The following is a 24,657-nucleotide window of genomic DNA, read 5'->3' as shown; positions in this document are numbered from 1 at the left end:
CATGTACCATTTTTAGTACTTAGCTATTAAAATTTTAGGATGAAAAGGAAATTGCCTCTTCATTCATCTACATTCCCCATCAATCCTCTAGTCCACACAGATGCATACTATTAAAAATTGAAAAACCTTGACACCAGAATGTCATATGCTGGCACAGTTCCCTGCCAGGCATTTCCCATTTTTTCTCTCCTCCTATACTCCTTGTCTTTTATTTTAGATCATATGTTACAATGTGTTCATCATGAAAATATAAGTAAAACATAATCAACTGCAAAGTCTTCATTTAGTATACTTGCTGTTAGAATGAAAGCATACACTGACCGATTATTTCAAAGAATAAGGGGATGGCAACTCACCAACAAGTCTGTCGCCTTTTGAATAGACTGATAAAGAATCATAATCACAAAATGTTTCTGACTCTATATCAAAGTAGGAAAAACGAAGCAATATATAATTCCCTTCTGGTACAAACAGAGTCCATATACACAATCTGGAACAACAAATTAGTTCCTGTTCACAAAGTTGGAAAGAAAAAAAAACACAAGCAAACAAACAAAAAAAAAACACAGCACCAAAAACCTACACCAGTAGAGGGAAGAGCTCCTGAGGAAAGACTGTGTTTTGTTTACTTACTGGTGGTTTTCATAGAACCGTTTGGGACTTCCAGGAAAATTTAATTGTCCTTCACTGTCGGGGAGTTTGCCATCCTGAATGCTACAAAATGCTGCATTGTAGAGTTAAAACAAAATAGAAGGAATCAGGTTTGACACGTAAGCAAGCATCTGTTCCACCAAAAAGCTCAAACATCTAGAGAAGACTGCTCAGCTCTGCCTTGTTGCTGCTGGCAGACTGATGCTGGGTCTTCTCCCCTCTTTTACTTGGAATCACGGTAAGTCAGTTTTAAAACAGATAATTTGTGAGCAAAAAAGAAGCACTGCAATGTCATATTTTATTGTAAAAATGGCAGTGCTTGCTTTTACCTTAAATAAATTATTTGTTAAATGAGGATTTCAGTATAAATATTTTTCAGGGAGGAAAAACGCATATCTCGGGACATAAGAAAAGTGTTCATTGCAGCCTATTTGTAATAACGTCCTTAGCTATGTTGCAGCAGGAGGCTTTTGCAAGAATACCATATGTTATTAAAGGCACTTTAATAGAATGAGCAGCAGCTTTCCTCTCCATATGAGTGTTGCTAGAAACACGATTCCCAGAAATCATCTCCTCTTGCCTTTCCTTCACCTTGTAAGGTAAGGCAGTAAGACACTTCTCAATAACTATGTATATGACAACATATTTAAGGAGTCCTGTTCTTATAAGACTGCCTTACCAGAAGCATCATGGGAAGACCAGTGAAAAAATTCCGAAAAGACACAAACAGCACTTAAATAGCCAGTTCTCAGTGGCCACAGCAAGTCTATACAAACCATGAGCCAAAGCTTGTTTATCATCTGAAAAATCTCACTGTAGATCAGCAAAATTAAAATTTTAAGACCTAGTTCACAGGAGTTGTTTCTAGTGCCTTCATGTGAACTTGTACCTAGATGAACAGTGTCCAACAAGAACATAAACACAGCAGAATCAAAGACTTTCATTTTAAAACATTACATTTGGGGTTGGGTTTCATGATGGGGCTTGCATTTTATTCATAGAAATCACCATCAGACGAGTAGATAGATTCATCATAGACCGTGCAAAAATACTACTAATTTACCTTATACTTTCTATTTAGAATCTATATTTTTACACAGAATCAACTTCGCCAACTAGATTTCATGCATTGCTAGAGGTTGTGTTCTACATTTTTCCCAATAATTTTATTTGCATTTCAGTAAAATATGGCTTTATATATGTAGATATCTTAAGGAAAATTTATTTTTGAAGTCACTAGTACATGAGTACAACCCTACATATGTAATTTTCTTTTTAAACAGAGCCATGAGGAAAAAAGTATATATCTAAAGAATACATTTTAAAGTGCTTCTTCGCTCCTTCATAGATTATATATTAGACTATTTTGGGGGTCTTTTTATGCTTTAATACAGAAGATTCTGAAAAATTACTGTACTTACCTGTGGAGCTTTTCATTTTCAGATCTAATAAAGGGGGGATAGGGAAGGGGATGGAAAAGAAGAATAAATTACTGTAGTTTCATCAATCACAGTGTTGGCTTCATTTTTATCCCTGTGAAATAGTAATTTTAGACAGCTAGCACTGAGGCAAATTGAAACGCTTCTTGAGGACATAGCGCCTACAATAAACTAGATGTAGCATTAAATCAAAATTGCAAGTTTAGGCGATGCTGACTTTGGAATAAACAACTCCGGAGTAGCCTCTTCTAGAATTAATCATACATTGACAGGCCACTGCTCAGACTGAGCAGCACAGTGCTCTCCTTCTACATACTTGTTGGGTAAATACTGTACATTTCAGGTAAGGGCAGCAGAATCCAACTGCTGGCATCGCATTAGGGACACAGAGACATTAAGCCTGACAGCAGTTACAGTCAAGATCTTTTGCACTGGTGTGACAGTATAAAAAACTGAGCAAGGAAAACCTAGAGCAATGCAATTGAGAATTCTCTTTTAACTTTACCTATTAAATCGCCTTTTAGGTTCACTGGAGCCAACACACTTTAATTACAGCAATGGCTAATCATATTATTTTTTCCTGATAATAAAATGGGCCAACTAGTACATTTTTAAGAAAAATACTGTTTCTTTTTTTTTTTTTTAATTGAAACCAAAATATTTTTCAGAAGCTAAACCCCTTGCATTTTTCTCCAACATTATGAAGGTTTCTTTTTTCAGTCACCAGTTGGAGCTAGTTTATAATGGGAAAGTTTGGGGTTCTTTTCCCTTGCAATTTCTTTTTATCATTGACTAGCAAAACCTCTTAACATCCCCCCTCTCATTCTTTTCAGTTGTCTGCATAAATGTTAACACAGTCTCCAATACTTTTTAATGAAAATAGCCCAAATGGGAAGAATACACTAATCCAGATTCTTAAAGCTCTGAGTGAAGTTCACCCTCGGACAGACCGTCACTTATATCTCCAGCTCCATGTCTTTGGAAGTGATGGATAATTTTCAAGCTGTTCCCCTGCACAGAGGGCATATGAGAACATGAGTTTTCCCCATGTAGTCAAATGCCTGATTCAACTCATTTTAGCTGAGAAAAATGACAAGTGACTTTGAAGAGGTGTGTGTGGGATTTCAGACACTTCCAACAGGTGAATTTCCACTTAAAAAGAAAAATACCAGGCTAACCAGCTAGCTGGATAAAAGGACCATTCTTAAAAATAAATACACACACATACATATATATACACACACGTACATATACATATATATACACACACATACACACATACAGTCCAAGCAGGAGACAAAGTGGAAGAGAAGCAAACATTTACAATGTTCTCAACTTGTTTTAGGCAACTGCCAATCAGTACCATATATTTAAAGCATTGTGAAATGCTGTAGTGCTTTGACAGGAAAAACGGGGGAAATCTAAGTGCTATATCTTGAAAAAATAATTAAATGTAATATTATTATGAGACAGGAGAGTTGTCAAAAGCGAGGGACACATTACTGTGGGGACTTAATACCAGCACTCATGTTCTCTTGAATCCAGGAAAGCACCGCACTGAGGTCTGTGAATATTCCGGGAGATCCTCTGTCGTAATGTTTCTTCTTCTCATTACTTTTCCAGCCACGAGCGCATCCCATCCCCCAGGAGACCACCCCGGCCAGGGTCCAGGCACCATGCTTACGTCGGCACAGAAGCGGGCCTCCTGAGTCTCCCTGCAAAACACAAGTACAAGCCTACAGCTTAGCAAAGTGTATGCATACCACTGAGCAAGCCTTACAGGGTTTATTACGTTCTCTTTTGTGTCATACTAACAAACCTGCAACATAGGGAGTAGTAATTAAAAAATAATTTAAAAAGCCTGTGAAGAAAGACACTTGTTTTTTTATTGTGTTTAGTCAGGATTGTCAAGAGGGGGAGAGAGAGACTAGTTCCCTCATGGGTGCACATCTTTTGTGTTTGAACATGTAAAAAGGAGTAAGGAGCTTTTTTTGTTGCCCCCATGACAAGGAACAATGACTTAACCTTTCTCTCGCTTCCTTTCCTTAATGCAATCCAAGGCAATACTTTCTGCTTTGCTTCTTACAGTCCTAGCAACATTAACTAATTCATTTATCAAGTGTTCTGAAGTTAGAAAGCCCTAAGAATTTTTGCACTGGGATACACTGCAAAATTGCTCTCAGGAACTTGTCACACAACTCATACAATAATTAAAATGGAATCACGTAATTAAGTGCATTGGCCTATACAGAAACTTCTAAAGAATTCACAGATCAAATTAAATACAGTGCAAATATTGTGGTTTACAATGTATTTATTCACTTAAGTAGACAGAGTCTTGAGCTTCTGAGAGCACTTGTAAGAACACAAGGCCCCTGTTCTGCTGACCTGGCAGGCATCTTTTCCTCCATCTGGAAACCCAGCACACATTATAGTGTCACCGTGGATGGGTTTCTTTAAAGTTGATAATGCTCTTGAACACTCCTCACTGTTTAGGATTGGTAGATTGACTTCATGTAAGACCTGAGGCAGTATTCCATCTGAAATACAAAAAAATTGTTCATAAGAAGTGCTGAAAGGTGAACTTAATGTCACTGCTAATACACACACACACAAACACACACACACACACGCACAAGAGCTGTAAGCTCTCTCAAAGACGTTTTATGGTTCCATAAGCATCCAGTTTTGTGTACCTGGGCAGTTCTACTTGAATAAATTTCAAAACATTTCAAAATTGACATACAGGTCTAGATATTGTACCAATCAATTTTGAGATAATTCACAGGTAGGCATGGAAGCCAGCAAAGATCCCATTGTAAATTACAGTTCTTATGATCAGCTGATGGGTTTTTTTACTGGTCTTTCTACGACCTATGCAATCAAGCTCTTAGCTTCAGAAATAAGACACTGAAACATCTGAATGTCAAAGAACAACCTGAGTAGCTTACTTTCATATAAACGGCCCCAACCACAAGCAGTGCAGATGTATCCTGCTTCAAACTTTTCACCTGGATCAGGAAGACATGCTGGCAAAACCGAAGAACCTGCCACACGTGGACATGAATTTTATTGATAAGTATGTGAAAGAACAACAACAAAAGCTTCCTTTCTCAGTTAGTTTTTGTAAACTTAAAAGCATTGTCATTTTTGTGGCATCTGAAAAATTAATCTAGCATTTGAAAACGTATCTGTGCCACCACTTCATAGTGTTTCGGAAAGGAAAATGAAAGCCTTGAACACCACAAGCTTCAGCTTGTGGTCAAATTTTGATCTCCTGCGTGCAAAGAACCTTCTTCTCCAAGGGAATACAAGTCTGACGAAGATAATTTAATTCAACTGATATATTTTTCTGACTTACCTCAGATATTTTAAATAACTTCAGTTGCAAAATACCCTGGAGACTTTTAGTGGTATAATCTGACAGCTGGAAATGGGTTTAAACTGAATTTCAAGACTTTTTACAGCACGGAGGAGAAACAAAGGCCTTACCTTCCCCACTGAAAAAGATCACAGATAACTATGGCCTTACTGAAGTTGAAGGCTCCATCCAGCTTCAGAAGGGCAATGTCATAGTTCATCGGCCTTCTAGGGTCAAAGTTTGGATGCTTAATGACATATTTAACAGGGAGCGTCTGCTCGCTATTTTCCCTGATCCTCAAATCATGGTCTCCTGCAGTGACATTCACATACTGAAGTACATTCCTGTAGAATGAAAAAAATAAAAGTTCAGCTACAGAATCTTCAAAATGAAAGGAAAAAACAGTTGTTTTTAAGCAGAAAAGGTTATTGCTAGTGATATCTAATACCTTTCATCTTCAGAACTACGCTCAATATGTACAGTCAGCAAGAGGTGGGTATGCCCCGCAGTAGGAATAGGGAGGTGAAAAGGACTGAGAAGAATGATCATTTAGCTACACTCCTGACTGTGGTTTGCTGGGCCACTAAGGAACCAGGTCCTCTTACTGTGTTTGAAAATGTTCACTCACGCTGCTTTTTGATAGAGGAGGGAAGATGTGGACGTAGGAAAGTACACCAAAAATAAGACCCCTTCTCTAGCAGTCTCAGTTTATACCTTAAAACAACAGTGAAACCTGTTTTAGGGCTCCTAGTACCAGATCAGACGTGCATCAAGGAAACACAAAAGCAATTATCATAAACTTTTTATTCTGCTTCAAATTTATTCATCAGACTTGAAGACTTACTTTTGTGTCAGGTGGCTTTACGTTGATTTAGATATTGCCTGTCCTACCCTAGTTAATATAAACTCTGCAGTTATTGGATAACTTGACCAAGATGTGATCAAATACGATGCCAGATAGAGATCAAATTTATAATGCCAGGTGATCCATTAATAGAAAGATTGAGTATTAACTATAAGGGAATTAGAATTCAATGAATACATCACAGAACCAGGACTGAAACCTCCCATATAACATTTCCAGACTTCTTTTTAGGTTTTAATTTTTTTTAGCACTAATGTTTGTGTTTAAGGGTGAAAATCACGAGCATGCAAGAGGTCAGTACTATATCCATTCACCATTTAATTGCATATAACCTGCCAGTTGCCACCTCTGGAAAAAAACATCGCCATCACCTGATAATTATAGTTAGGTACAGATTTTTACCCCCGCTTCCAAAATCAGTCTTCATCAGCTCCTGTCAGTTTATTTTATTTTAAATTATTTTTGAGATAATCAAAGGTTTAGTTTTTTCTCCCTTTCCGTTAAAATATGGAAAACACTGGTAAAAAAATGAAAGTGTAGCACCTGTAAGAAATTGCCATAAAAAGACGTTACAGCACCCACAGGTCGATGTTTTTCTGCACCTGCAGCCCGCTCCTGAAACACCACATCCATACCTGTCTAAGATGCAGTGAGCTGCCGTGACCACCCACTGAGCAGAAACAATGGTGCCTCCACAGAAATGCTTTTGCCTTCGTTTCAAGGAAACCTGCACATCACATAAAGAAGGTGTGTCAAATCAAGAGAACCTTTATATCTGCTCTGACTGCAGTTGAGGAAGAAAGGAGAGAGCACACGTGTGTACTTTGTGAAGATTCACGTAGCCAAAGGACATGCTGCTTTTCAAGCAAACAGCCTTTCATGGCATTCTGATGGTCCTTGAATCTGAGAGATCCTAAACCTTGCTGATCCCCTCAGCTGTGACTTGATACTTGGATAAAAGCAACATACAGGTAATGAATGCCAAGACACTGAGGTATTTGGCACGCTGTAAACATTACTATTAATAATTAGATGAGAATTTTCCTTTGCAGCTCACTGGGAGCACTGCAAACCCACAATGCCTGACAACAGCCGGGGTGAGGGATAGTGTCCTTCAGTGTGCTTCTATTTGTGAGCACTTTCACCCACGTCTCTTTACAATAGACTAATCTCCAGATGTTCTTTCAGAAGGAATGATGAACAAAACAATGGGTTTCTTAGAGAACAGGACAGGTTCCGTGTCCTCTCTGACTGCTTCACTGCTTTTCATAAAAGCAGAGTGGAGCTCAACAATACACAAGTGTCAGTAAGCACAAAATGTACCTGTTTTCTTCTTTTGCCATTTCTAGGAAAAGTCAGGACTTTGTTCTGAGGATAAAACCACATTTACTTGTGCAAACCTGCCATGGATGTGAGCCTTGTTTCACCTGGTTTCCCCCGACAATCCGAGTGAAAAGGTTAAAGTAACTCCATGGTTTTGTCTCTTGAACGTTCAGCCCACACTTAAAATCTGAGGAGTAAAAGGGGGGAAAAAGGGAAATATTTAGCCTGGATTTAAATTTTTCTACCTTTTAATACTACAGAATTGGAAAGCATAGCCTGGAGCAGGGTCAGTGGCATCTCTGTGCCATGACGGCAACCTTCTTATAATTCCTAACACAAAGCACCCAGATTAATTGGGCTAAGAAAAAGGAAACGTACTTTATTTTGCAGAAGTTCTCCAAATGAGCACTTTTTGGTTTTAATTCTATCACAATTATTAAATTTTGCCTTCCATGAGCACATATGTATGTGTACATATATTTATTAACATTCTCATTAGGTGCATGCTTCCTTGAACTTTCTGACTGTTAACAGTCTCTTTCAAGTAAGATTTGGAATTATTTGGGGACTCAACCACTGTTTCATCACGACTTTCAGCAATCACTTTACACCCAGCATTTGTACTTAGAATATTTTTAACAAATAGCAGCAAAATGCACAACATACAGTCTTTGATGACCAACAACAGTGGCTTCATTTCTCCAGAAGATCTATTACTGGGCCAACTTTGTTTCTTCTTAACTCACTATTATTATCATCTACTACGGCTAAGTGAAGCTGATAATATTTATGCATTGGTAAGGGAGTATTTCTATAGAAACAAACATTTTTTTAATTATAATTACTGATTTGGTACTATTTTAAGAAAGATAGAAGCAAAATAACCAATTCTGCCAAGCAACACTATGTAATAGAAGAATTCTTCGCAGTGCACTTCCCAAAGCCAACAGGAGGCACTTTTCTCTTAAAGCTGTACAAAAACTCTTTGAAGCCAAACACATCTCTAAGACATTTTACTACAAATTCTGTTAAACACTAAATTGAGAAAAACTTAGCATCTGTAAACTTGGAACGTTTTTGTTGTTCTGGCAGACAGGTGGCTGCATCCAAAGGATGGACGACCAATAATTGTATACGCTGCCTGGAAAACGTGGAATCCTCCAAACTAAAATGCAGGTTACAACACCTATAAAAAGTGGTTTGCAATCATCGTCAGGATTAGCACAGCTGATGCAAGTTATTACAGTGTCACAATAATGCTTACCCTAGATTTTAAATAAAAAAGGCTTTCAATAGAAATGATCCAGTGCATTTATCTATTTTTTCTCATTCTTTCCTAATTCTGACTGGACCCACTTTTTTTCCCAAGTGCAAAGATACAGTGAGGAGACAGAGACAAAATTAAACAAAATAGGATTTATGTTTTACCAAAAGGAATTTAGTACTGGCTAAATGGGCAAAAATATATAAACAAAATTTAAAATCAGATTGACAAACTAAAACTTTCCTTTTTTCTTTCAGCATTAAGTCTATTCTCCTAACATATGCAAGGTTAGTTTAAAAATTACAAGTTAATATTTATATTAGTGTTATGCCAAACTTATCTATATCTTGACAAACTCTCAAATCTTCTGGTCTGTGCCATCTCTAAGCCCAAGAGGTTCCTGCCTGCTTTACAGACTCCTTCAGGACCAAAGTTGTTCACTGGTCAGTTGAGAGATTTCTGTGTAAACTGCATCCCATCCATCTGCACAGCAGGATGCTGAAGCAAGAGAAAACCATTCTACAGAACCCCGTGCTTTGGGCTGCTTCAGTGAGGATTTAGATACCAAAACTGCTTTGACAGACAAAACAGAGTTTTTACAGTGAAAACAAGTGATCTGCAAAATTTAGGAAATCAAGCTGTGAATTTCCCTTTTTTACTACTGCAAATTTAAAATGGAAGCAAAATGGTTATGAAAATAGTCAAGATCTGATTTCTTCCAGTTCACGATAAATCAGTAGATCTTCGTGAAGGAAACAGGAATAGTTGCAATCGTTAATTGTTCCAAAAAAACCCAGCAAACTCACATTGAATTTTAAGAGGGAAGACAATGGAAGAGAGGACTCACTATGTGTTGTTTACAGCCCATGGGTAACATGCTGAAACTTGCTGCAACTCTGAGAGTATTTAATTTTATTTATTTAATTATAAATCATATTTATTTAATGCTATTTGTTCTGAATCATCGAGGGATCAGACAAAAGCTTCACAAGAATTACTCATTGAAAGTAACTTTCAGTTACAGATTTGCATCGGAACAAAAGCAAAGAAAGAAAACTAGACTGATAATTCCAATGCTCCCTTGTGTCTAACTTTACAAGGTCTCAGGGTCAAAAACTTTGGGGGTGAAATTGCTGCAGCTTCTTTATTTCAGCACTGACTTCCAAACTTATCACTACCTAAGAACAAACCTGTTAGTACTTAGGAAACTGTTAAAGCTGGATGTGACATTTCCATCCTACCTTTCCGAAGAGCAGATGGTGCAGCACGGAACTCTGTAACACAAACCATCCCCATGAGGAGTAACTGCAGCTCCCGGGGGGCAGTGCGCATCTTGGGGTGCGCAACGACTGAGGGGAAACAAGGACAGTGTTGACAGGGAGAAAGAAGCCCCAATACTACACTATGGAAGAACAGCGACTAATTGAAATAGAAGTTACTCATTAATCCAGCCATAAACCACTTACCTGCACTAATACATTTTCAAATTTAATGGAGCACGATTCTTCTACATGCCATTCCTGAAGGCTCTGCTGTATAATACTAGCTAAATCCTCCCTAAAACTAGTTTTTTCAGGCAAAATGACAACATAAAGTTACCATTGCTTGTTTTGCTAGCAACACTTACCCAGGCTGATCTACGCGTTGAAGTAGAACACATATGAACAGAACATCAGCTGCAATTTACCCCTACAATTTCTACAGCTTTTGAAGAGGCAATACTTTATATTTCCTGCACACTTTATATTTAGCCAATTTTACAGACCTGAGAAACATACCAAATACTGAAAGTTCATCGTTTTGTTGGCAGCACGCTCAGTGTTGTACAAGGCAAAGAAAGCTCAAATGTTGTTGCTCAAAGAAGCATCAAAATGTTGTTTTTTCAAAACAGCAGTGTTTACAACTCATTTTTTAAAGGCAATTGAGGAGGGACAGGGCTTGGCTTTTAAAGAGCATCTCAGTATGGCTGCAATCAGCAGTGCCAGCTCTGAGTCACTTTGATGGCTGAGCTCCACTTCTAATAGCAATTTAAGTGGAAGCCTCTTAGAAGGCTATTCAAATCCTAAATAAGCAAAGCATCAGCAGTTACTATAAATTAAAAGATTTCACAAACCAGAAAGCATAAGTTAAACTATCCTGCAAATTCACCACTTAAAGCTGTTGTCTTACCAGTTTTAGCAAGTGTTGCCTAACTTGGAAATGAATGAACAAAGTGGTAAATACAATTAAAATACTATCCAAACTATATTAAATTCATAGGAAATATAAAAGCATCAAATAAGACATTAGAGTCATCAAGAGAAGCAATAGATCTACTCTGGGTGACAGAAGCTACAGGTCTCATTTGTACCGGAAAAGGCAAGGGACACTTATTCCTAGGAACAAAAAAACGTTTACACAAGACAGGGAAAAATGTAGGTTGTTTAAGGGCTTTATTCTTCACTTAAGTTGTTTAAGTTTCCTCTCTCTTTGTAATAAACAATTCAATGTTTTCACCTTCAATATACCCATAAAAGCCATACATAATTTTCACACAGGAAATGCATCAAATTTGAAAACAGAAACACAGGGCAAATAATATAGGCATGTTAATACAAATTTCAGTCTTGAACACCTTTATAGTCATCATTTATCAAATTTACATTTTTTCACAATGTCAACAGGCAAATGCAAAATACATATTCTTTTAAAATAAGTAGCAACAGTAATTAAAGAGTTTCTCTTTTTGTGGTTACCATCACAATGGAAATGACTCACATTTTTTAATTCTGCTCAGGCTCCCGAAGAAAACAATGTTACACTTGAGCCATTAGCCCCAGTATTCTATTATCTGGACAAGGATCTCACAATACCCCCCCGATCCACCATCAGTCAACATCCCAGCAATCATTTATATATTTACTCAGTTCTAGGTTTTTGTTGCTCTTTTCCTCTGCCAGTCAGAGGATTAAAAATACACCAGTTTTTACTCTGAACCAGCAATTTCATAACAAACAACTGAATACAAACCCTGCTCTAGAAACTTCGAGTTGCACTTGCCTTTTCTGTTACAAATATACAGAATTTCTGAAGACTGCAGTTTTCATCCTGGTCCTGTGGAGATCCCCAATTCTGCAGCTTCTGAACTTATGTCACCAATATCATTCCAGACCTAATAAAAAACTTCGAAGGCTGCTTTCCTTCGTTAATTCATTTGTATTTTGCAGGGATGAGACAAAAGCCCCAAACCCCTAAAAGCAGCTCCATGTACAGTAGAGCTCTCTGATCACCACGCACAATGACAGCGTTTGGAATGGTGCCATGAACACGATGATATAAAACCAAGACTAAACAATCACTGCAGTTATAACTGACACTGAGCAAACTACATCTGTCACATTACTGATGAGAAACAGAAGCATCCAGCCCACAAGCAAATGAAGAAACAATCAAATTTGTGACAGAGAGGGAACACTTACTGTGCAGCAGCCAGAGATGTCAGAAAGAAAAAGCACAGAAGGGCACGTTCTGTACAACCTGCTCCTTGTCTGGGGTGGCAGAACAGACGTGCAGGCTTTCTTGTCTTGCTATTCTTCGTTCTCCTCTTTTTGCTACCGATTTATCTTTCCCCTGTGTGCACACAGAGGCACGAATGACTTCACCTGCTTCCCCCACCGAGGAGCTGCTCCTGCTCCCAAAACTCGCCCTTTGGCAGGCGGCCCCACCAGCATCGCTCCTCAAAAGGCAGAGAAAGGTCAGAGCTTACAACTTGGTCTCCATCCACGCATGTGCTCTCAACCTCAATGCAGAGCTGGCTTCACACACACCCTGTTAGCGTCTCATGCCTTTGTGGCAGGAAAACGAAGCCATTAAATCATTAACTGTCCACAACGGCCTGATGCGTGTTTTAGCAGTAGTGCCAGACCCTCACCCAAAAATACTGGTGCTGATCAATGCCCCTAAGTCTGGCCTGTCCCTTCTTTTGCTGTGCATGTGGAGAATAAAATGCTTGTAAATCCAAGTGTGCTTGATGCTGTAGAAATATACATAGCTGCTCCTTCCTATGAAGTTATTAAAAAAATAAACATGCACACATACAAATAAGCTTAAGACCAAGGGAAAGTAAAGAATATAGATAATATTTGTCATCAGGACCTTCCAGAATGGTTGCAATGTCCTTCTGTTTTATAAAAGGGGTCAGGGGGGCTGGTGAGAAGGAATGTAGGCTGCTTTCCAGTGAAGGTTAGTGGACCAGAGATGGCCACACTGCACCATGTATAAAACCATATTTTATTCTTGTTGGAAAAGCTGCTTCATGTTGCTCCTCTTGTCTGACATGGAAGGTGGAAAATGTATTCACCTGATGATAACGTGAAGTGTAAGAGAAGGGGGAAAAAGGAGTGAAGGACAGAGGGTGGAAAGGGTAAAACAAGCAGCAAATGATGTTAGAAGATCAACAGAAAACACACATCTAAATTGGAGGGGGTTTTGTTGGCTTTGGTTGTGAGTTGGTATTGTTTCTTTTCTTAAAAAAGATATATGTGTGCTTTCAAGGGTCACTGATCACATCTGAATCATTTGCAAGGTTGCTGTTGGAAAACTGGAAAACCTATTAGCTCAATAAAACCAACAGTTTTATATTTCAAACAAGACAGAACGTCTTGAAACATTAAATTTCATAAATCTTATCATTCATGTATTACATTCGTGAAATCAGCAGTTTTTAAATATAAGCAGGTTTAGTTTCAATAGGGACTAAACGTATTTATGTTTTGATAGTCGTGCACAAATTTTGACTTTTCCAAACTGATTTTTCACCAGTTTTAGTTTACTGTAATTCCAATGCCTTGATTCAAATTACGCCTGAATTTGACATAACAGGAAAATCAACTTTAATTCTCAAGACAGGCCCATTATTGCCTACCAAAGTGAAAGAATATATTCAGATGTATATAAAAGACCTGAAATAGCACCAACACAAAACTCACTTCAATTTTAATACTCTTTAAACCCACACCACCTACCCACCCATCCACATCGAGAAAAGTTAACTTTTCATTCACGTTTTTCAGTCAAAATCTTTGTGTTACTTCAAAGATCAATGTATTGAAAAGCTGAGGGAATTACCTCCTTGCAGTTCTCCATTCCTAGAATGAAAACACTAAATGACTTCAACTCACAAGCATGTTTTTCCCTCTCTGCCAACACAACCTCATTGCAGAGCAGAACCAAGCTCTTCTGCCATCTTATACTGAGCTTCACACACTTTTTTAGACTGGTAAAGGTCATTGATAAATTCACTTGGCCTCCTGCAAAAGACAAACCGCAGAATTTCACCTCCATATTCCCACATAAATCCTAGTTAAACTGGTTTTATAATTTGGGATTATAGCTCGGTTTGGGTGAACATTGCAAAAAAGGTCTGCAAACTAAAATTTTGCACTAATAATGCTCACAGTGCTATCAATCCATTTTCCAGAAAGACTCACATTCATGATTTTTCAGTCACTGGGACATTTTTTGGGAAGCAAAACGTTTACTTGAAAATTAAGGAAATAAATATCTATAAAAAGGTGAGAGACAAAAGTTTTAAGCCAGTACCATTTTGAACCTAATTTCCACCCATTAATAAAAACAGTGCTTCACGATTGATTGCTACCATACCAAGGATCAACAGCAACTGTTGAAAATGCATAAGGCAAATGCTTCACAAGTGATCAAAAAAACTGTGATGTTTCCAAAGTGCTTTTAGGTTTGTGACAGCTGTAAACCAACCCAAGTTGAGGCTGCTACCAAGAGGGCAGTTGTGCCCTGTCTCCCATGAAGGTGCCTGTTGCCTCCATTCCCCTTCTTTTTTTATGTAGCTAGGTTCATTTTTATAGCTGGATTGGCTTCTTGATCAAAGCTGTTACTCAAAAATTGAATGCTAGTGCCAATGCAAAGGAGGAGGAATGAATGCATGCACTAGACATATCGGTCTATTCCTTTTGGCTGCAGCCTACGCTTGCAAATTAAAATATCTAAAGCAATCGTGAAACTTCAGCCAGGCTTGGTTTTAGACACAGTTTTGTCCTAAAAACAGACCTAGAGTTTTCAGTTCTGTTCCAAGCTTTGTTACAACCTCCTGTCTGGTTCTGGTTAGCGAACATGTCTCAGCTAAATGTTCTGCAATATTGAAGTATCAACTATCACACTCCGGGGATTATGAAGTCCCTTTTAAGGTGTGAAGATCCTTGAAAGGGCGAAGTATCTTTATAGACTTTTAGCAGCGTAGCTGAAGTTAAAACATACAGTCACCTAGTGACTCTATAGTTCAAAAAGGAGAGTTGCTGTCAACCCTGCACAACTTAGGTCCATCCCACACCCTTTCAAGTATTAGTCAGCCTAATACATCAGATTCCCTTGGACGCAGATTGTTTTCTGAGACTTGGTGCTTTTTGCATTTCCTCCCCCGCTACCACGACGTTCCCGTCACAGCCCTCCACATAACTGAAAGGGCCAGTGTTCTTGCCTCACAGAGAGACATTTAGTTATGTTTTATTGCTTCTAATTAACTAAAGTAAGGAGTTTGAGGGAGCAGTAAAACAAGAAAGGTCGGCTTTCCATAATGTTTTTACTTCAACTGACTACATCCTCTTAAATTCTTCAGCTGACCTGTCAGGGAACAGAACAAAGTGTACAATAGCAGGAATGTTCCAAAGAGCACTTGGTGGAATAAGAACCCATAGAAAGCCCCCAAAACACTGTTTCCCAGAACATTTGGTGTCTAATTCAGGCCTTTGGATATTCATCAAGATCTGTTGGAATCTTCTGTGCAAAACAGAAGCGCAACTTTAGAGAGAAGTGCACTAAGTTCTTTTTCATTACGCAAAGCGAAGCACAACAGTTGCTACACTAGCCAAAAGTAACCGGTAACCAAGAACTAAAAGAAACAAGACCTGCTGGTGTTTTTCCCACTTTTCAGAACTGCTCCATACTTCCTGAATCCAGAGCTCACTGATATATAAGAATTGTAGATACAGGCTCAATTACTTACATTTGCAATAAGTAATGCTATGACATACATTTTCCTTTTGTAGCTGTCATCTCATAAACAGAGATTTTACCTTTCAAGGTAAAAGAGACCAAAACCAAACACGAACAATATCAAGAAATGCAAAAATACTAACGCTTTTCAGCTAAGGAAAATCTGGCATATGGATTAAGCAAATCAGTGACAGCCAGAAGCATGCTGGTCACTTAGTTGCCAAACTTCCAGCATCCCCTCAGAAATATTTTGCTGCCAATGAAATACCTACTCTTTAGCACAGTGGCAGCTCCTCAATGTAAATGTAAATAAAAAAAAGAGGTACACCAAGGTTCTAATTTCATGTAACTACTGTTTTATGCTGAGGTAATATACCAGCAATCACTGCTTTTGTTCTGCAGATATCTAGACCATGTATTTAGCACCCTCTCCCATCCAGAAGAACAAAGCGTGAAATTCAATGATCCTGAGCTCACCAGGCATCGCACCACAGAGGAGTGACAACGAGCACGAAGGGTGTGAGGTCCTGGCTCTTCTCACTCAGAAGGCACCTTGAGGATGTGACATATTCAACGATGTGAGATGTACAGCACTGGAGAAACAGTCACCCCTCGCTCAGCTGCTCTGCGCTGCTTTGAGCACAAGTTCATCCATCCATCCATCCTTCCCTTCACCCCTCCTCAATACCCCCCGCCATCACCATTGTGTGCACAGAGAAGAGCTCAAAGGGTACCTCATACAGCCGAGTGGTGCAAGACAAGTACTCCAGTTAACAAGTACATTTTTATTTCATACCACACTTCGATGAGGACAGCTGAAATGCTGCTACTGCAATCTGGCATGGTTTGGCTGAACAAACATTCATCAAGCAGGCTTTGTAGATTAGTAGACAGATGTTTTTTTCCAAGAATGTAATTTCTTCTCTCAGCATGGCCAACGATAAAGAATAGAAAGCTTTCTAGTATAACTAGGATAAGCCACCTCAAAAAATATATATACACCTATTAATAATTATTATTTGTTCCTCCACCATCCACTTGATAAGAATTATTCTGATATGTTTATATTGATGGTATCATTGGAATTTATCACCAGCTCACGCTTTGCTTACTGCTTCTCTCATCTCAGGGCATGATATTAGGAAATTATAAGAGGACACATGAGATTTTTCAGCATCTAAACGCCCATTCTGATTAAGCATTTCTGTGATGGCTTTAGCATTGTCTCATGAAACACAAACAACTCCTGTACACAAAAGCTGAACACAAGAACCACCTTTTGTACAGCCTTTTGATGACTGCATTTTCTTTCTACCTGACACTATAAATGAGGTATATAATGGTAAGTGACAGATGCAACACTAACACGGGGTAAAGAAGAGGCCATATGACCTCTTCCCTGTTATTGGTATAAAACAAATAGGAGTGAGACTAAAGTCTTAACTTGCGTCCCCTACCCAATTTGAGGTACTCTTGCCCCAGATACACACTTGCCAGCAAGCTCTGATTATAGACTATCTTCCAGCAACGTTCAAACCATCATAACACATCAAGGTATAAAAAAAGAACGTGTCTGCTATATAGAGGACATCCATAATAACAACATCTAATCCACTGCAGATCGCCTATTAAGTTGATGCATAACAGACATGCAGCCCAAAACAAAAACAATAAATTACTTGATTTCTGGAAAGCACGGTGAATACATTTTAATGTCTGATTTCAACAAGGAAAAAACCACAGTATTACAGTGCTTAAGAAATATGCTCAAAATGCATAAATATTCCAGCTCAGGCAAACAGCAGTGAGATGATTTCTTGCATGCTTTTTCAGAAACATACTGAAGATAAAAATGTACTATATTAGTAGGGCTGTGCTGCCAGTACAGCATCTGTATGTCACATCACATCAAGAATGGGACATAAAAGGACAGCACTCAGGTGCCTGCTAAGTTCAGCACTCCTGGCATCATTGCACAGCCTATTTCATGGAGGGCGTCACAGCCTCACAGGGAGACGGAAATGAATCCAAATGGTAGATGATTTGTCAAACTGGCTTAAAAGTTGTCCTGGTTTTGGCCAGAGTGGCCGATTTTCTTCTAGGTAACTATGGCATTTTTAAATGATAATGCCTGTTTATTTACAGTTGTTACTTAGGTGATGTTTTGCTTAGCTGGGACAGAACTGATTCTTCTCCACAACTGCCATCGCTTCAGCTTTTGCTATGAGGAAAATTCTGGTGAAACTAATATTGATACTCATTTCTAGGCAAACCAAGGATGTTCCTCAGTTTCCCTTGTTTTGCAAGTAAGTGGGTGTATGATGTGGGGAGGAGCAGATCCAGGACAGCTGAAGTATTCCATACCATGAACATCATGCTCCATATTTAAGCAGAAAGTTGCTGGGGATGGTCCTTCTTTGATGGCCACCACCTCTAAGGGGTCCTGCTGCCGGCTCCATGACTTCCCTACACCCATTTGGGATCTCCACGTTTTACTGGAGTCACTGTGCTCACCGTGTCCACCCTCCGGCACTCAGTGCTGGGAGTGCAAGTGGCCCAGCAGCCAAGCATTGCTTTGTATCAGCCTTCTTGTATTATTGTTCTATTAAATCTGCTTCCATTTGAACCCACAAGTTTTTCCCCCTTCCCCAGGGAAGAAGAGGCAAGAGAGCAAGTGGCTTTCTTCACTGTTTAGCCACCACCCAGGGTTAAATGGTAACAAAAGCCCAGGAGAAGGAAGCCCAGAAGTGATCCATGTATTTGCTCTTGATCGGTCAACAGAGACCAGCTTCCACTGTTACAGAAATCTGGCACATAACTATGGTCCATTTGCTCTTGGCCAGGCTTTGTCTCCATGGGTAAATAATTTGTTTTTACAAAGCAGGGGAAAATGTAATCAGCAAAGAGTGAATCAGAGAGCAGGTTCACAGCCCTCAGCTACTGGTCAAGCAAGAAGAGAGAATAGTGACAAACTAGTGTGCTCATAACACTATTTATATTGTGCCAGAACTGTAGAAAGGTGGATTTAAAATTCTTTCTGGGTACTTTCCAGACTGAAATCTGGGTAATGGGGCTTGGGTTTCTTTATAAAAGACATAACATTCAGAGTGCCCTCCTCTAAATATGGAAAAAGAGAGGCAGAGAAGACATCAGTAACAAAGTTAAACCTAGAACTTAAGTCTTCTGCCTACTTCTTATATTACTCTGATAGTATAAGTGTGGAAAGCACAAGCCAAGTCAGCCCAAGCCCAAAGAGAAAGCAATTTCAGAGAGATGGGAAAAGCTAAGCCAAACAGTATTACTGAATAATGATGGGACATTTCCTTTATTTACAATTAAAACACAGCAAATAGCAGAAGCAGCTGCACTCATATTTATTCTTCTACTTGCCCCACATTAATATGGATTAAGTAACTTCCGCCGAAACTGAAGTAGGAAGCATTGTGTTCTGTTTCGAGCTCTGCCATCAGATGGCAGTGCAACACCATTTCTGTAATGGAGGTAGTGGATCTACATATGACAGCTTCACAGTGCCTGGTATAGAAAACACACACTCGTGCAAGTTGCTGTAGAAACAAAAAAATCAATTGTTTCGCCTCCATACTGCAAGACAAACCTCATTCAAATCCAGGGAGATATCTAAAGTCATATCAGAAAGTCTAGTTCATAATCCTCTTAGACTTCACAGATGTAGATTTAAAACTGTTTTCATAATTGCAGAGAAGGCTTAAGGAAAACCAAGATATCTGTTATATTATCTAATCACAACAAGGAAGCACCTTTTTCACACAGTGACACCCAGCCAGCACAGATCTTGCATGATTTCTGTATCTCTTCTCAGTGTTGAGCATACAAATGACAGTAACTTGCAAACCCTTTCTGTCCCATAGCAAAGCTAAGTAGGATTCATCCTATTACAGGTATACACACTGATTAAAAAAAAAATAATCATCTGTTTAAGCTTTAGCTGCCTTAGAATTCTCAAGCTGAATTAACATGCCTATTTTCTCACTCTCCTAACTAACCTCCTACTTCCAAGCAGCAAAGAATTAACAAGCAGCTTAGTATCAGTGCAATCACCCGCAATATTTTCTGCCACAGGGGACTCACCGCTCAGGTATTACCAGCCAGCAACGAAACTTCTCTCCCTTAGGGAAAGATGCAATGTATGTTTTGCTACAGCAAATACCACATAGTAGGATGAGAGGAAAGGTAGAAAGCTTTTCTATTGAAACCGAGGGGATTCCTTGTCTCTGCAATGGTAGATTTAATTCTAAATACTGAGTAGGAAATGAGAAGATCACCTTACAAAATTTTCAGTACTGTGAACGTACAAGCACAGCTGAAACCTTTTTAAAAATAACAGCAGCAAGGAGAAGAGGCAAAAAGCAGCCAAAGCAAAAAAGCTAAGTAATGGAGCTACTAAAACATTGTTATACATGAGTAACGTGATCATGCAGACTGCAAAGAAGAGCCATGGATGTAGAGCCATTCCCTCACACCTCTGTTGGAGAGGGATACGTTTCAACTGCCTGAGCAAGATTTGGCAAAGCTGCCAGATTTTGAGGGTTTAAGTTATCACTCTCACATCTGCAATGACAGGCCAGAGCAAGATCCAAGGAGCAGGTGGCAACAAAATCATGATGGTAGTCCTAATAGCTTAAAAATAAATGAACTTTAAAGGAGTTCCAGGGCCACTGTGAAACTTCAGTAGGCAGAAAACTGAACTATGCCACTGGTCAATTCTCTTGCAGCAATTACAGTCAAAAACTGGAGGCCTTTAATAAACATCACAGATCACCAAAAAAAACCCAGACAAACAAAAAAAAAAATCACGTCATGCTCAAAGACAGGAAGTGGCTTTTGCCTTTCGTCAGCAGATGCACGATATTCCGCACAATCAGCACTAGTTGAAGCTGCTAAACTCTTCCCACTCAGACTGCAGTACAGTCCATCTAAGCTAAGCAGGGAAGTTTTAAGATCAGTTCTTTCTTCAAGACACAGTTATTCCTAAGAGAGTGGTACATGGTACTAGCAGACTGGTCAGTACATTTATTTGTGGCCCAAAAAGACATATGAATTCAGCCAACACACAGTTTTAAATTAAAATGAATAGGTTTTACTTGTAAATTGAGATAAGAAGGAGATAGAACTAAACCACCTACAAGTTTTGTACACACTTAAGATTTCATTGCCATGGGGGTTCAGCCAAGTATTTGTGAGCAGCAGCACCGCACTGATGATGCGCAATCTCAGCCAGTTCTAAAAAATAAATAAAACCAAAAAAACCCACCACCACCCCAAAACAAAAACCAAACTAGACAGCAAATATCAGCTCCCTACAGACAAACAGCTGAACCACACTGAATGGCAGCATTTCTTTCACATCTTTGTGCACAATGCAACCCTTTTTATGTAGGAAAGTGCCACGTCAAGCCCTCAGAGCACTGCAGTTCACAGATACTGCAGAATACTGTAGTTTTGTGCCACTCCGTGCTAGTTTGTATTGAATTAGCACACAGCACCTGCTGCACTGTTCCTTGCCCTAATGCAATATGCATGGGGTTGCATCACTAATTCATGATTTCAGAACCCTCTACCTTCTCTAGAGCAGAGGTCAGGGGGTAAACTGGAGCTGTTGATATCTTTTCATGCAAAAAAAGCCCCAGCATACCGAGATTGAGGGGTATGTGTGTGCTTGGATGAAAGGAAATGGGGTAGGACAGATAAATCTGCAACTCATCAAATAGAGCAAATTCCAGTGAGAGACATCCTAATCTCCAGAGTAATCTACTTGCAGGAAGGATGGCAGATTTAGGACTACGAAGAGTTAATTCAAGTAGTCTGCAATATTTTCACTGTTACAGGCAGGAAAGAATCATGCAAGAAACAAGAAGTTACTTAATAGGTGTGTTCAGTGTGAGTCATTTTCAAACACCAGATAAATTAGAGTTTAACACTGGGGTGCCAAAAAACGTGTCCTCTGGACCTGCATTTAACACGCTGAACACAAGAAGCTTCTGGTTACATTCTGATTCCCTGCGCTTTCACAGCCTCTATCACTTGTGAGCTGTGTTTAGCCAAGTTTCCCCTAATTCCTAGCATAAGTTAAAAATAAAGCTGACATGGATAAAGCAACTGTGTAGGCTTCATAAACATGGAAAATCCTCAACAACAGAACTGGGGCAGGCTTTGGCTTAGACCTCCTTAAAACTGAAATTCTTCTTGGTTTTTGTTGTGTGTTTCACTTGCTGTTTTGTGGTTTTTGTTTGTGAGTGGGGTGGTTTTGTTTTGTGTGTGCACCTTTTTATTTTAGTTACCTTCATTCCTCACTCTGGAACACCTGGTTCGCTGTACAAAATCCTAATATTGATAGAATAATACAAACAAAACCAGAATTTCATCTCTCAATTAGCATTACATGTGTGGCCACTGCAAAGGTCAGAAGAGCAGAATGGCTAAATTAACTTAAACAGAAAGAAGAATTAAAAACAAAACAAACCACACAAACCCAATTCCCAGTGTCTGTAATGCCACTCTTCTGCTGAACACTTCACACGTGTTTCTGACCATTTGGACACCCAAAAGCTTTGATATCTGAAACTCATTAAGTTCACTGATGCTGATAATTCTGATTTCTTGGCAGAACAGAGCCCAGAGGAAGCTCCATTTTGCCACAGCTGGATTGCTGTTGGCACCATAACTTGCAACAAGCACTGCAGTCTTTGCTAGATTAAAACTCTCTACTATAGAGGGCTGACAATTCTTGAGGTCAAAAATGCTGCTTTTAGAATTAAAGTTTGTTGGGTATCAAATCATCCGCAGCATAGCTTTAAGAAGCCAACTTAAACAGCATCTGAACTGGGTTGTTTGCCTGTTTAGTCACTTTACCCTCTTACAAAAATTCTCTTTAATCAGAACAATCCTCTTCCCCAACAAAACATCGAGAGTATGTGTGCACAAGAACCCTTGGAAAGAGTTGCTTTTGCCATGCAAAGTACCCTCGATGCAATATCCATTTCAAACCCCCCAGAAAACTGACTCTGCTCTTCCACTTTGTGATGCTGCAGTTGAGACCAATGGCAACAAAAATCAGGCCTCCCTGTTTGCCAAGTTCCAGCCTAAGGGGCCGCAGACCCAGAGTTTACTGTGGAAACACCGACAGGCTCCTTACAACAAGGGCTCTGAGTGAAGCTGCAGAGCATCAGCAACTCTGAGCTGGTCACCGGCATTTCCCATATTTCCCATCTCGGCAGGCAGAGCATCCAGAGCAGCACCCGCGGTGACAGCGTCCAATGTTACCATGTAACGAGACACAAATGGGTGTGCAAAACCAAAGATTAATTATCTGTCTCAAGGCATCTAAGCACAATTCTATTGCACAAGTTCGACAACAGGCTCACAGCAGCCCCTAAATTAGTAACACCGTATTTGTCAGAAGGGGCAATTAGGTTTTCAATATAGAGCACACAATAATTGCCATCAACACACATTCTATCTATTTATCACTGCTTACCTAACAGCCCATGTGCAACAACACTCCATTGTATGATCTGTTTTTAAACCTCCTCTTTTGGCTTGCTCTCTCTATTCAAGTGAATTGTCAGTCCATAAACACACTGAAGCAACAGCATCCGCAATTTCGTTATTAATGGTGTATCAGCACTTTCACTCAACCGCTGCTAAGCTGTGCGTTCAGGTTTACTCTAAAAATTAACCACACAATACAGCTCCTACAGAGCTGCAGAAGAAGTTAATTCTTTTTTCCCCTCAAATATGCGCAGTTACAAGTTCCCAAGTTTGTTCTCATTAACTGCCAGGAGGAAAGTGCCTTTCATGGAATGCAACTGAACTTGCTTCTCTTCATTCACCCTTCCATTTACTGCTACCTGCTCAAGCACGTCCAGAAGAGTGATTTTAAGACTCCGATACCATCTGTCTGCAAGTCCAAGCTTTGAAACCCATCAGTAAACAAACTAGAGCCTACACATCTTAATGCAGTCATAGAAAATAGTTCTTATGACTTAGTTTTTAATTTTTCCACTCTGTTAATCCTTTCTATTCAAAACTCAATTGTTCTGGAGCAGAACTTACCGACAACACATGCACCAGTTTCTCTATGTGCAGTGACTAACTTAAAAACAGAATTATCAGGCTGCAAACTGCATTTAAACGCAGCCATAGTGATGAAATGGAGATGATAAAGCTTTTCTTCTGTAAAGAGGTGAAAATACCCCCCATACACCTTGCACCATAAGCGCTTAAACCTTTGCTATGAAGACTGATATTGAAAAGCCATTCACACGCATGTGTACATATGCATGCATATGCACACATATGCTTGTACACTTCACACCAAAAATAAGCAAATTGTGTAATGTAGGGAATTATTTTTATTTGGACGCACTTTGGAGCTATAATAGTATTTTAATCTTCTACTCAATAGTAACATGGAAAATGTTTAATTCTATTAAAATTAGAACTGTCTGTCTAAATATCACAATATAGCAGGCATTGTCTGCACAGTATTAAACATAATTTTAAAAGTTTGGCTATATGTATTACTTACTTCAACACTGTTCAGAATGCTAGACTGGTAGACATGCACCACTTACAAAGAGTGTCCTGAGGCAAGTCTTTTCCTAACAAGTTAATTGCCAGGTAAGAGAGATCTGGGCTCTGTGTTTCTTACTTTCCAACAAACAACTAATCTTCATTCTTTTCTAAAGAAAAAAAAAGAGGTGAAAGG

At 39.1% G+C, this 24,657-nt stretch overlaps 1 protein-coding gene across 7 annotated transcripts in view; it reads right to left on the bottom strand.

The window, feature by feature from the left end:
* Positions 1–24,657, bottom strand: part of OVCH2 (ovochymase 2) — a 44,998-nt gene that overhangs the window by 12,725 nt on the left and 7,616 nt on the right. For 2 of the 7 annotated variants that reach the window (XR_010473276.1, XM_065066287.1), the window contains exons 1-11: positions 12,362–23,412; positions 10,145–10,252; positions 7,717–7,826; positions 6,952–7,043; positions 5,623–5,795; positions 5,042–5,137; positions 4,479–4,630; positions 3,610–3,805; positions 2,073–2,096; positions 634–724; positions 357–490 (exon numbers count right to left, since the gene is read on the bottom strand). Coding sequence is in view for 5 of the 7 variants with exons in the window: in XM_065066287.1 (XP_064922359.1) it covers positions 357–490; positions 634–724; positions 2,073–2,096; positions 3,610–3,805; positions 4,479–4,630; positions 5,042–5,137; positions 5,623–5,795; positions 6,952–7,043; positions 7,717–7,826; positions 10,145–10,235 (1,159 nt within the window). In the remaining 2 variants the exon portion in view is untranslated. The other 5 variants (XR_010473277.1, XM_065066288.1, XM_065066291.1 and 2 more) reach the window with 5 other exon arrangements.

This window comes from Columba livia, chromosome 5 (assembly GCF_036013475.1).
Source record: "Columba livia isolate bColLiv1 breed racing homer chromosome 5, bColLiv1.pat.W.v2, whole genome shotgun sequence".
NCBI lineage: Eukaryota > Metazoa > Chordata > Aves > Columbiformes > Columbidae > Columba > Columba livia.
This window is presented reverse-complemented; position numbering and strand designations above follow the sequence as displayed.